Here is a 12385-nt window from a genome sequence, read left to right as displayed (position 1 = left end):
AAGCAGTAAGAGGGAGAAACAGGAAGGTTGAAAGGGGCTGGAGTACAGAAGTCTTAGTACTAGTTGCTGGGTAGTTGGACTACTAGTACAAATGAATAGCACAGGCTGACTTGCACATTCCTTAATCAGCTAGTTTTGTACATAAATAAATGGAGAAATTATCAGAAACAACTTGTTGAAAGAGTGGGTGCTGGTGGGAGGAAAAGGAAGACATATTTGAGCTTACTTTACAAATATGTTCCGTCTTGGGAGAAAAAGGAGACATGTAATACTTTCAACAATAAAGAATTTAAATTTTTAAAAAATTTTTAAAAATTGATTTTAGAGAGGAAGGGAGAGGGATAGAGAGATAGAAACATCAATGATGAGAGAGAATCATTGATTGGCTGCCTCCTGCACACCCCCCTACTGGAGATCAAGCCCGCAACCCAGGCTCGTGCCCTTGGCTGGAATCAGACCTGGGACCCATCAGTCCGCAGGCTGACATTCTATCCACTGAGCCAAACCAGCTAGGGCAAGAATTCAAATTTTTAAAAAAATGCTCCTTCTTTTGCAATATTCTATCCCATTCTGCCCTACAGTTACAGAGAGCTACAGCAGTAATAATAATAATAATATATAATACATAGAAATCATACTTTAATTGCTTTTGAAATAAATTTGGCCTTGACAAAAAGGTCAAGATTTATTCATGCTAAACAACTGTCTTAATGGTTGTAAGAAAACCTTACCTTTTCTAGATAGGTCTGCATGATGACTGCAGGATTTTCTAAGCAAGTTTCTGCTAACCAGTTGCCACAAATCCTCAGACATTCTGTGTATATAAGTTTTAGGTTGGGATCATCCTGCATATAAAAAGCAAAATCTTAAAATCTTAAAAGCATTATCAGAACTATACAAAAATATCTTCCTCTTAGGGAAAAAAAGCAGGTTAACAATGTTTCTCTTTATCTGCTTTCACCACACAACTATTTTAATAATCCAAGTATGTAAGTTTATGAAATATTCACCCTCTACTTTTTATTATTACTATTATTGGAATAACTTACAGTTATTGAGTACTTGTATATGCCAGGCACTTTCTAAGGGCTTTATGTATACTTACTCATTTAATCCTATGAAATGAGTGTTATTATCCTTAATTTGCAGAGTAGAAACTAAAATTGAGGCACAAAGAAGTTAGGTAACTCCAGGCAGCCTTACCCCAGGGCCCATATTATTAAACAAAGTTTAAACATCATATCATATTGGCTCCCAGTACTCTGGCATAATAATGAATCTTCTGATACTGGAAGATGCCATACAAATGCTCAATACCAGAAGTGCAGTAAGTTGATATTCACTAATCAGATGCATGTCAGAAGGACATTGTTGTGACCACACCCTTTAACACATCATGATTCCTACAAATGCCTCTACTTTTGTCCATTGTGTGCTGGAAATAAAGCTTTAGAGCAGCCAAATCTTCAATAACTAATAGGAAATGGTAGATAAAACATTAACATTATATTTTCAAAGTATGTGGATTGACAACCTAATTAGTCCAACTTGCTTATTTTAAAACTTTTGTTCTCTCAAGCATTTTTCTCTTAGTTATTTGTTATTTCAAATTTATAGTAACTTCATGTTTGTTTCCCACATGTCCTTCCTAAATCTTATAGGAAAAGGCATTGCAATAAATCAAATAAATCTACAAGATAGACTGATACAATTATTTCAAGTGGGAAAAATGAATACTTTTTCAACCCTTTTACAAATATTAATTTTTCAGACTTCTTTTTACAATTTCTTACTCATAGCAGTAATTTCAAGGCTTTAAAAACTGTGAATTTATTAATAATATTTAAAGCACAGTAATTTTTTAATAACAGTAAAATACTAATTCAGCCAATAAAAAAGGAGTGAACCTCTGAATGACTGGCATCCAACTTCTTGATCATTTGCTTGAGAATACTCAGGGCCAGGCTCTGCTCCTGCTTTGCCCAGAATACTTGCGCTTCCTCCAGCTGCCACCCGGAAACTCCACAACTAGTTGAATTATATTGTTTAATTTGGAATATTGCCCTTTCAGGGAGCTGAAATGAAAAGAACATATGGGAACAAATACTTTCACTATTATTCCTACTAGGATTCATTGAGTTCTTGACTACTTGTCAGAACTGTCCTAGGTACATCTCCACCAGCCTTTCCCAGCCCTCACATCTGCCTGTTTTTCTCACATATATGTATGGGTATACACAGTACATAAAATCATTAAATTGGTAGGTACCTTCTCATTTTATAAATAGGAAATTGAGGCTTAGAGAAGGTAAGTACCTTGATCAAGGCTTAAAATCAGATCTAATTCCAAAATGGAAACTTTAGCTTAAACACTTATGCTATACTATATATATATATATATATATATATATATATATATATATATATATATATATATATATAAAATATATTTCTATTGATTTCAGAGAGAAAGGGAGTGGGAGAGAGAGCTAGAAATATCAATGATGAGAGAGAATCATTGATTGGCTGCCTCCTGCATGCCCACAACTGGGGATCCAGCCCACAACCCGGGAATGTGCCCTGACCAGGAATCGAACTGTGACCTCCTGGTTCATAGGTCAACGCTCAAGCACTGAGCCACGCCAGCCGGGTGCGATACACTATTTTAAGTGATCTCTGTCTCTCAATGACATTGCTTTCTATGTTCCTTTCTTTTTTTAAATATATTTTACTGACTTTTTACAGAGAGGAAGGGAGAGGGATAGAGAGTTAGAAACATCGATGAGAGAGAAACATCGATCAGCTGCCTCCTGCACACCCCCCACTGGGGATGTGCCCGCAACCAAGGTACATGCCCTTGACCGGAATCGAACCTGGGACCTTTCAGTCCGCAGGCCGACGCTCTATCCACTGAGCCAAATCGGTCAGGGCGCTTTCTATTTTCTAGGTAATAAAAAACCAGTCAAGAAGTGAGATGACATAGTTTTAAATTCAATTACCTGGGTGTTCTTGAAAGTTCGGGCTAGTACGGAGAGCTCCACAAGGTGCTTGGTGAGAATGTCCTGAAAACATTCCCTTTGGGAGTTCTCCATTTCCTTCTCCATCAAGAGCTCCAGGAGGACTGTGCGCAGAGCCATGACAGGCTCCTGGAAACTAAAATCACTGTCTTTGAGGAGCTGGGAGTGCTTCCGCCACTTACTGTATACTTCAGAGGGTGGCCTTTCCGTGACTGACCTGAAAGCCGAATCACAGGATGTGAGCAAGAGAAATGGGGAAAAATGTGCTATAATGCAGGGTCTAAACTTAAGATATAATACAAAGGAGTTTATTACAGTAACAGGAATGGAACTTCTAAATAATCCAAATAAGGATCAAAGTTTAGAAAACTACAAAATGGTCCAGCAAACAAGAGAATGGGCCCCATTTTTAGGAGCTTTTGTATATACTCTGCTTTGCTATGAAGCATAGCAGAGTATATACAAAATGACACCAATGTCAATGCAGTGCTACACAGAATGGAGAATAATATGCTATAGCAAAAAACATGAGGAAACACTTCTACCTGGGGTAGAAAAGAGAAAACGCTGTAAAGAGGAAAGCATATAATACTAAATTTTAAAAACTTGAATTTTTACATTCAATATTTTTGAAATATTTATTTTAATAAGAGTAGAGTTCACTAGACTAATCAATTTACAACTTGATGAAAGGAAAGAAACAAACCTACTGCTGGTCTCTATTTCTTAAAGTCACAGCTGGAAACAAAAAAGCCACTGTTGAGGCATAGAGTCATACGAGTCACATACCTTGAGAAAAGCTCCCCAATGCTTTCGAGCTCTCCAATGGCCTGCAATCTGCTAAGTGTGGGGTAGAGTGAATACACAGACTCCAGGCTGCCCCTACACAACTCTTCTACTTCTTTTACTCTAGTGGCAGAACAGACAAGACAATTACAAAACTAGGAAGATGTTTTCAGGAAGATAAAAGTTCTCATCCTAGGCTTCAATTTTTATCTAATAACTACAGACCTGGTGCACGAAATTGGTGCATGGGGTGGGGGGGTGTCCCTCAGCCCAGCCTGCACCCTCTCCAATTTGGGACATCCCTCTCACAATCCAGGACTGCTGGCTCCCAACTGCTAACCTGCCTGCCTGCCTGATTGCCCCTAACCACCTGCTTCTGCCTGCCAGCCTGATTATCCCCTAACCACTCCCCTGCCAGCCTGATCGGTGCCTAACTGATCCCCTGCCTACCCAATTACCCCTAACTGCCCTCCACTGCTGGCCTGGTAACCCCTAACTGCCCTCCCCTGCCAGCCTGGTCACCCTAACCATCCTCCCTTGCAGGCCTGGTCACCCCCAACTGCCCTCCCTTGCCAGTCTGTTCACCCCTAACTCCCCTCCCCTGCTGGCCTGGTCACCCCCAACTGCCCTCCTCTGCAGGCCTGGTCCCCCCCAACTGCCCTCCCCTGCAGGCCTGGGTACCCCCCAACTGTCCTTCCCTGCAGGCCTGGTCACCCCTAACTGCCCTCCCCTGCAGGCCTGGTCATTCCCAACTGCCCTCCCCTGCAGGCCTTGTCCCTCCCAACAGCCCTCCCCTGCAGGCCTGGTCACTCCCAACTGCCCTCCCCTACAGACCTGGTCACCCCCAACTGCCCTCCCCTGCAGGCCTGGTTGCCTCTAACTGCTGTCCCCTGCAGGCCTGGTTCCCCCCAACTGCCCTCCCCTGCAGGCCTGGTTGCCTCTAACTGCTCTCCCCTGCAGGTCTGGTTCCCCCCAACTGCCCTCCCCTGCAGGCCTGGGTCCTCCCCAACTGTCCTACCCTGCAGGCCTGGTCACCCCCAACTGCCCTCCCTGCAGGCCTGGTTGCCTCTAACTGCTCTCCCCTGCAGGCCTGGTTCCCCCCAACTGCCCTCCCCTGCTGGCCTGATCGTCCACAACTGCCCTCCCCTGCAGGCCATCTTGTGGCGGTCATCTTGTTTCCACATGGGGGCAGCCACCTTGTGTGTTGGAGTGATGGTCAATTTGCATATTACTCTTTTATTAGATAGGATAATAATATTTACTAGCACTGGCCCAATGCAGTGAAAACAAAATAAGTTTGTTTGAATTGTACAGACCTAGATCCAAATCTCAGTGCTGCCACATATGGCTAGAAAACTGGGCACATACTGGTTTCCTCTGAATCTAAGCTTTTCTCCTCCAGAATTATTTTGAACATTAGACAATATATATATAAAAAAGCCCAAGTGTCTAGAACATAATAAGCACCTAAACGGTAACAATATTATTTCTGTAACAAAATACAGGATTTAATAGGTAACTAGCTATTGTTAAACAAAAAACGTTACACTTGTTTAGTCTGTAATAGTAAATACTTTAAGGTGCAATGTCTCATTTGTGCCCCATAACAAGACTGAAATATTGACTTTATTTTACAAACACTAAAACAGGCATATTCCATACAACTACTAAAGGAGATAAGATTAAAACTCCCAGTGAACTGGTCCAGAAAGAAATCAAGAGGTGTGGCAATCAACAAATCTTTGAGAGTTCAGCATAAAAAAATTGACCTTGGCGTCGCAAAGGGAATTTTTTCAAAGGAAAGAACATATTTGAACTACATAAACAAAGAAAAATGTATTAAATAAGAAAAATAATGTAACAATTTATGTAAGCACCTAGCATCTGAGCATGCTTCTACATTTAAAACAAAAATAAAAGCACTGTAATATATATTTGACAAATGAGCATTAAAGAATTCTCTAACATATAACATTGAAAAAACAAAGAATACTTTTTCAAGATACAGGAAACAATTAAGATAGGCCCACCCTCAATTCACATAACAACTTGCTTGCAGAAGATAAAACTCATCTGAGCACTTATTTTTCAGATGTGCAAAAGGTAGGAAACAGCTAAACCCTGGATGCTGTCCCCATCCCCCATTTGCATTGTTTGAGTTTCAACACTAATTCACTTGAGTTTTTATTACACAGGGAACTTTTTTTGAGAGGAGGGCAGAAATGACAAAGAAACAACCTGACTATAGCCACCAAGCTCTTATCTCTTCACCAGTGCAAATCCTTACATTGAAATTATTTGTCAAGTTTTCAGAAAAGAAGCCATGACATTAAATGTTAAAATATAATAACTTTCTTTTTGTAATACCTGGCATATTTGAGGCTTTCATAAAATGTGGAGAATTCTCTATCTCTCAGAGACTGCAAAGCATTGTACAATGATTCGTGGTAACTCGTTCCTTCTATGCCTTTGCTGTGAGATAATTTTAAAAATAAAAGAAAAAATACATTTAAAAACAGAACCTTAAGATATGCATGTATAAATAATTTCATCAAGAGACACAATTTTAAAACTAAAATTGAGATTTCTCCATTTAAAAAAGCATTTCTAGAAATTTCGGTTAAGAAATACAAAAAATTTGGTCATTTAAATTCTTCAAGCAGAAAAAATGTTTCTCACATACTGTGCGAAATTCTAAATACGCTATATTTTCACTTTTTTATTCATTAAACACCAACTATGTGCCAGGCACTAGGTACCAGGTTTAGATGCAAAGTCAGATCAGATTCATTTTCATGGAGTTTATGTTCCAGTTTGGAGAAGATGGACAATAAATAAGAAAAATATCAGGTAGTGACAAGGGAGATGCAGAGAATTAAAACAGAGTAACAGAACAGAATGACTGTTTTAGAATGGGTAGTCAAGAAAGGTGTCTCTGAGATGTGACATTATTAAACTAAAATCTGAATGACAAGAAGCCACACATATGGTAATGGGGAAAAAGAAGATACATGTAAGGCCTTTAGGTAGAAACAGCTTGGCCTGAAGAAAAAATAGAAAAGACCTTTGTGGCTGAAATAGAGCAGGCAAAAAAAGCACAGTATATGGTGACTTTATAGAAGCAGGCAGGAACAAGCTCACAGACTATAATGTTTTAAAAATATGAAAGTATATGTCTAACTTTATAGTAATGTAACAGTTTGCAATTGGAAAGAAATGCCCAATAGTAAAAAAAAAAAATTTTCTATGAAGTCAGTTAAACCTACAGTTAATATGATTTTTTTGTTGTTTACCTCATCAATAGACTTTTTAACATAGATACAAAATCGTTTATTAATTAGGTATTTGGCTTTTCATTCAGAAAATGAGGTGACCCTACAAATATTATCGTCCTGTGTTAGTAATTTAGCAGTGTTTTTTTTATAAAAAAGTATTTCATAAATAAAGGTAAACAGTCTTTTTGTATACCATCCAGTCAATAAAAGTGCTATCTGATTAACTAAAATGTTTGCTGCAGGGAGTGGAGAGGGAAATGGATATAATTTTCTTTGGATTTATAAATATAAGTGAGAAGATTCTCATGAGAAAATACTTTTTATATTTCTATTTTCAAATATACTTGGGGGTGGGGGTAGAGTTACCCTAATGGAAGAGAGTGAAATTCAAGTCTAGGTACATCAACTGCTTATTGCTATCTTATTTAAGCATGTAGGCATATCTTCAGCTTGCAAGATCTCAAAAACATAAAAACAGAAATCCTGTTATATTCATAGAGCAATATTTTAAAAGTGTATTGTTTATAAATAGAGAAATGATGATTTAAAATGTCAGCGTTCTTCTTACTTAACAGAAATGCAGTGGTCCCATTGCATATTCCTCCATGCTGCTTGGTAATGCAGTTCCTGTAGTTCAGCACACCACTCTTTATTTTCATCATCTAATCCTTTTAAGTAGACAGAAAGAATATGACAAAGTCCCAAATTCTGCAAGGCCTGAGCAAGAGTTAAAAAAAAAAAAAAAGTAAGTAATCAAAGATAACAGAAAACTAGAGAAATAAACTATAACAATTAAACATGCAAAATAACTTCTAAAAAAGTTTAGTAGTGCACAATATTTCATTTAAAATTCCGAAGTAACGAAGTAAATGTTCCCCTCAAAACACAAAAATAGAGCTCAAAGGACTCTAATATTTGATGGAAGAATGGTTAAGGAATAGTAACCAGTAACAGAAATGATATCTTCTGGAACCAGCTCTAATGCAAACTATTAGAAATAGTTCACATGAGATTATCCAAGTGGACTTAATTCACTACCTAGCACTTTGTACACCAAGCATGTCAAACTCGCAGCCCACGGGCCGATGCGGCCCACAACAAGTATTTTTGTGGCCCAGCCAATATAACGGTATGCAAGAAACATTTTAATAAAAATTTTGTAACTTAATTTTAATAATACCCTGTTATGCATAATTATTAATAACGAACTACAATGTTGGCTAATGACTGATTACTATAATCGTGTTGCATTAATTTCCCTTACGTGCCTTATGCACAGGTGCACCATTTCTCTCCACTAATACTAGCAGTCAATATTTTAGCAGCTGACTGCCACGTCATTAGTCTTGTACTGACTTGTTTGGTGTGCGCAACAGGAAATATTTCGATTTTGGAGAATAAGAAAAATAGGTTTATTTGTGTTACACTTATTTGTGCAGTTATTCAGTGTCTGGTAAGTTAATGTTCAAGAAAAAATATTAATTTTTATTAAAATGTTCTATTATTTTATGTTAATGATTATTCATTTATTTCAGTTCTTTGTATTCAGCATGTCTCTATCGAAATAAACCTATGTTTCTATGAAAATAGAAGCTTTTGTTTTTTTGTGGCCCACATAGACTTAAACCTTGTTTATTTGGCCCATGTTAGCCTTTGAGTTTGACATGTTTGCTGTACACAGTCAAGAAATATCTTCTACTATTAGCTAACAAGAGTATCATCAACAGCCGAAACCGGTGTGGCTCAGTGGATAGAGCGTCGGCCTGCGGACTGAAGGGTCCCGGGTTCGATTCCGGTCAAGGGCATGTACCTTGGTTGCGGGCACATCCCCAGGTGGGGGCGTGCAGGAGGCAGCTGATCGATGTTTCTCTCTCATCGATGTTTCTAACTCTCTATCCCTCTCCCTTCCTCTCTGTAAAAAAAAAATCAATAAAATATATTTTTTTAAAAATTAAAAGATTATCAATCATCAACACTATCTTTTAGGTCAGTGACCTGTCTTATTTACCTGTGCATCCCTCTGACTTTTTAGCCCAATGCCTGAAAAAACACATAATTTTCAGTCTTATACCTAGAATTTATCGGGCTACATAAATATTCCAGACACATTGAAATCATCTCAGCACTACACTTTTAGTGCTTTACTAAAGCAGGAAAAAAAAATACCTGAATGATTCCTGCCTGGCGGGTTGGCGAAGTGATTGCTGTCTCAAGGTCATATGTTACTAGGGCTTTCTCCCACATTGCTTCATGTTCATATGTTCGTAGTCTATAAAGATTTAAAAATACTTTGAGTTTTACATGTATGTAACTCCTTTATGAACAGAATTACAATACCATTACCTAGATAAATGCAATATACCTAGTAAGGGGTTGTAGCATTTTCCCTCCGCCACAGCCATACAGACTGTCTGGCTCCCCTATACTTCTGTAGATTTCTAAGAGCAGATCCTAAAAACATGGAAACAACAAAAAATGAAGAGGAAAACTATCACTTTATGAATTTAGTAAATTGGAAATTTACCAACATGTAAATCTCAACTATAAATGCTATGTTATAAAGTAAAATGTATTAAAATATACACTAAAGATTTAGATTAGGAACACAAAAAGATCCCAGATAACCAAATGACAATGTAATTAATACCTGAGAAGAGTTGCTCACAATTTAATGAATTAGGTAAGAAATTAATCCCAACTGACTAGGCTTTTAATACATGCAAAAATAATCATTAAAAACACACACCAAATAATCCTGTCAATAGCTAAAACTGTAGATAGGGAAATTGTGTTCTGAAGCAAAGTCTGATTCTTAAAAATGAAATTTAGTAAAAAACACACAAACAAATTCAAATTTGCATTGTTATAATTGGTAAAATGTGATATGGATAAAGAAATGGTTTGATGACTCAAATCTTTGCTGTAATATTTACACAGGAAAAAAATAATTCTTTTAAAATCATCTCAATAAAATAGAAATAAGAATTGAAAAAGAAGAAACTGTATTGCATAGAAAATCAATAAAGCAATTTAACTGCCTAAAAGGTGTTTGCTTTGAAGGATATTTCTTAAATAAAAATTCATTGATATTGGCATCATTGTGTAATTGTAATTAAACTGTTTCTATTCATAAACATGAAATCAAGTCTCAGTGTTAAAACATTTAGTATTTAAGGCTAGCACAGTGCCTGGTACACAAATAATATTCCAAAAACTAAGTAAAAGAGGATAAGAGTATAAAGAAGCAAATAGGGAAGGAGAAAAATTAGGAGAATGGAATTTTAAAAAGGTAAGTAGAACATATTTCAAACAAGGCATGGTTGATGGTGCCAAGTGTTAATGAAATGTTAAAAAACATGTTGAATGAAAGGTGACCAGCAGACTTAGTAACATGAAGTTTATAGGTGCCATTAGCAAGCGCTATTCAGTGGAGAGAGTGGGAGAGAGGAAAAGGAGACACCAACTATAGAGAACTTTTTCACAAAGGTTTGCTGTGAAGGGATGGAGAAAAAAAGGGACACATACACACACACACACACACACACACACACACACACACACACACACACGGATTAGGAAAATGATTTTGTATTAGTTTGCAGGAAAATGATTTTAATAAGAAAGGTTTGGTATGTTGAGAGAGGGCACAGGACAATAAAAATTATTTTTCTGAAAAAGAGTTGTTGAAAAACAAAGCACAGGAAGAAGGATTAGTCTGCGGACAGGAGGAGGAGAAACCATTTCTCTATGATGGGAGCAGATGCAGGGAGATTTCTATGATAATAGGTTGTGGTGGGGTTTCCTGTCTATGTCACCCGTTTTCTCCAGAAGTAGGAGGCAAGCTAAAGCTAAAACAAAAGCAAAGCAGAAAAGATCAGAGAAATTGAAAATGTCATTTTAGAGGAACAAGTTGACCTCAGAAATTCAGTAAGATTAGGCCAATTTAAGAGTAGGTATTAAGAAATGTATTGAAGGCCTGAGATGTAACATACAATAAATAAGTAAAGCAATAAATATGTAATTATAAACGTTAAGTACTATAAGGAAAATGAAAAACACATGGTATCACTCTATGATATAGGTCAGTGGTCAGCAAACTCATTAGTCAACAAAGCCAAATATCAACAGTACAACGATTGAAATTTCTTTTGAGAGCCGAAAACCAACTTCTGCGCATGGGCCACGAAGTTTCAATCACACTGTACGTGTGCGCCCACACGTGGTATTTTGTGGAAGAGCCACACTCAAGGGGCCAAAGAGCCGCATGTGGCTCGTGAGCCGCAGTTTGCTGACCACTGATATAGGTGGTTTTACATCAATCTTTCCAATAAAGGAACTCAAGGTTGGAAGGTTAAGTAATAGGTACAAGATTATACAATTTAGTGGTAGAGTCAGGATTAGAACTCAAATTTTCTACTCCAAGCTTCAAACCATGAATTTATGTACATGACAGTCCAAACTTCAGTTTGAAAATCAAATTATATCTATGCAGTCTCTATAACAATAATATGAAGTATAAAATAAATATTATCACAAATAGTAGGCCTATAGTATTTACCTGTAAACTTATTCCAGTTTCTTCTTTACTTTTTTCACTCAAGCTAGAAATGGTTGTGCTTTGGCTTCCCTCTTCAAATCCAAGATTTCTGTTTGTCACAGAACACTTACTTTAACGAGATGCTTGTGAATGCACAGACTATAGACTTTGATGGAAAAACTAATAATGGTCACAAATAAAACATAGTAAACCATTTATATTTTAAAACATTATACCACTTAGGCCTAGAATGAAAAACAAATTTGTGAATATTAATTTTTCAATGAGAATTACATTTTAATGACAATGTTATGTATGGGAAGGCGACATGCCAAAAATGCTTATTTATTTAAACAGGCCTGTTTAAAAATAGAGTAGCTGCCACCCAATTCAGTTCCCAACTGTTCTGCCAGTAGTTTTACCTAAAGTTCAACCTCATTAATAATCACAGGCACACAAATTAAGATCACACTAAAACACCACTTAAACCTGACAAATGGGCAAAAATTAAGATGTCTGATAATATTGTGTTGAGAAACCTACACCCAAGATTATAAACCTAACAAGTAGTAATAAGGATTAGAACTCAGATTTGTCTGCTCTAAGGCCTTAGCTTTAAACCATGCATTTATACATGATATTCAGTCCTATAAGTAATTTCAATTCTAAAATCATGCTACCTACACAGTGCCTATAAAATACTATCATATGTGACAGCACCTCTATTATTTACCTATAAACTTATTCCAGTTTCTTCTTTACTTTTTCCA

At 37.0% G+C, this 12385-nt stretch overlaps 1 protein-coding gene across 1 annotated transcript in view; it reads right to left on the bottom strand.

Annotated features, from left to right (window-relative positions):
• Positions 1-12385, bottom strand: part of ATM (ATM serine/threonine kinase) — a 146289-nt gene that overhangs the window by 26626 nt on the left and 107278 nt on the right. The window contains exons 40-48 of the mRNA XM_054724708.1: positions 11637-11724; positions 9441-9529; positions 9245-9347; positions 7647-7795; positions 6171-6275; positions 3807-3926; positions 3000-3234; positions 1908-2075; positions 732-845 (exon numbers count right to left, since the gene is read on the bottom strand). Coding sequence (XP_054580683.1) covers positions 732-845; positions 1908-2075; positions 3000-3234; positions 3807-3926; positions 6171-6275; positions 7647-7795; positions 9245-9347; positions 9441-9529; positions 11637-11724 — 1171 coding nt within the window. The remainder of the gene's footprint in view (positions 1-731; positions 846-1907; positions 2076-2999; positions 3235-3806; positions 3927-6170; positions 6276-7646; positions 7796-9244; positions 9348-9440; positions 9530-11636; positions 11725-12385) is intronic.

This window comes from Eptesicus fuscus, chromosome 13 (assembly GCF_027574615.1).
Source record: "Eptesicus fuscus isolate TK198812 chromosome 13, DD_ASM_mEF_20220401, whole genome shotgun sequence".
Lineage (NCBI taxonomy): Eukaryota > Metazoa > Chordata > Mammalia > Chiroptera > Vespertilionidae > Eptesicus > Eptesicus fuscus.
This window is presented reverse-complemented; position numbering and strand designations above follow the sequence as displayed.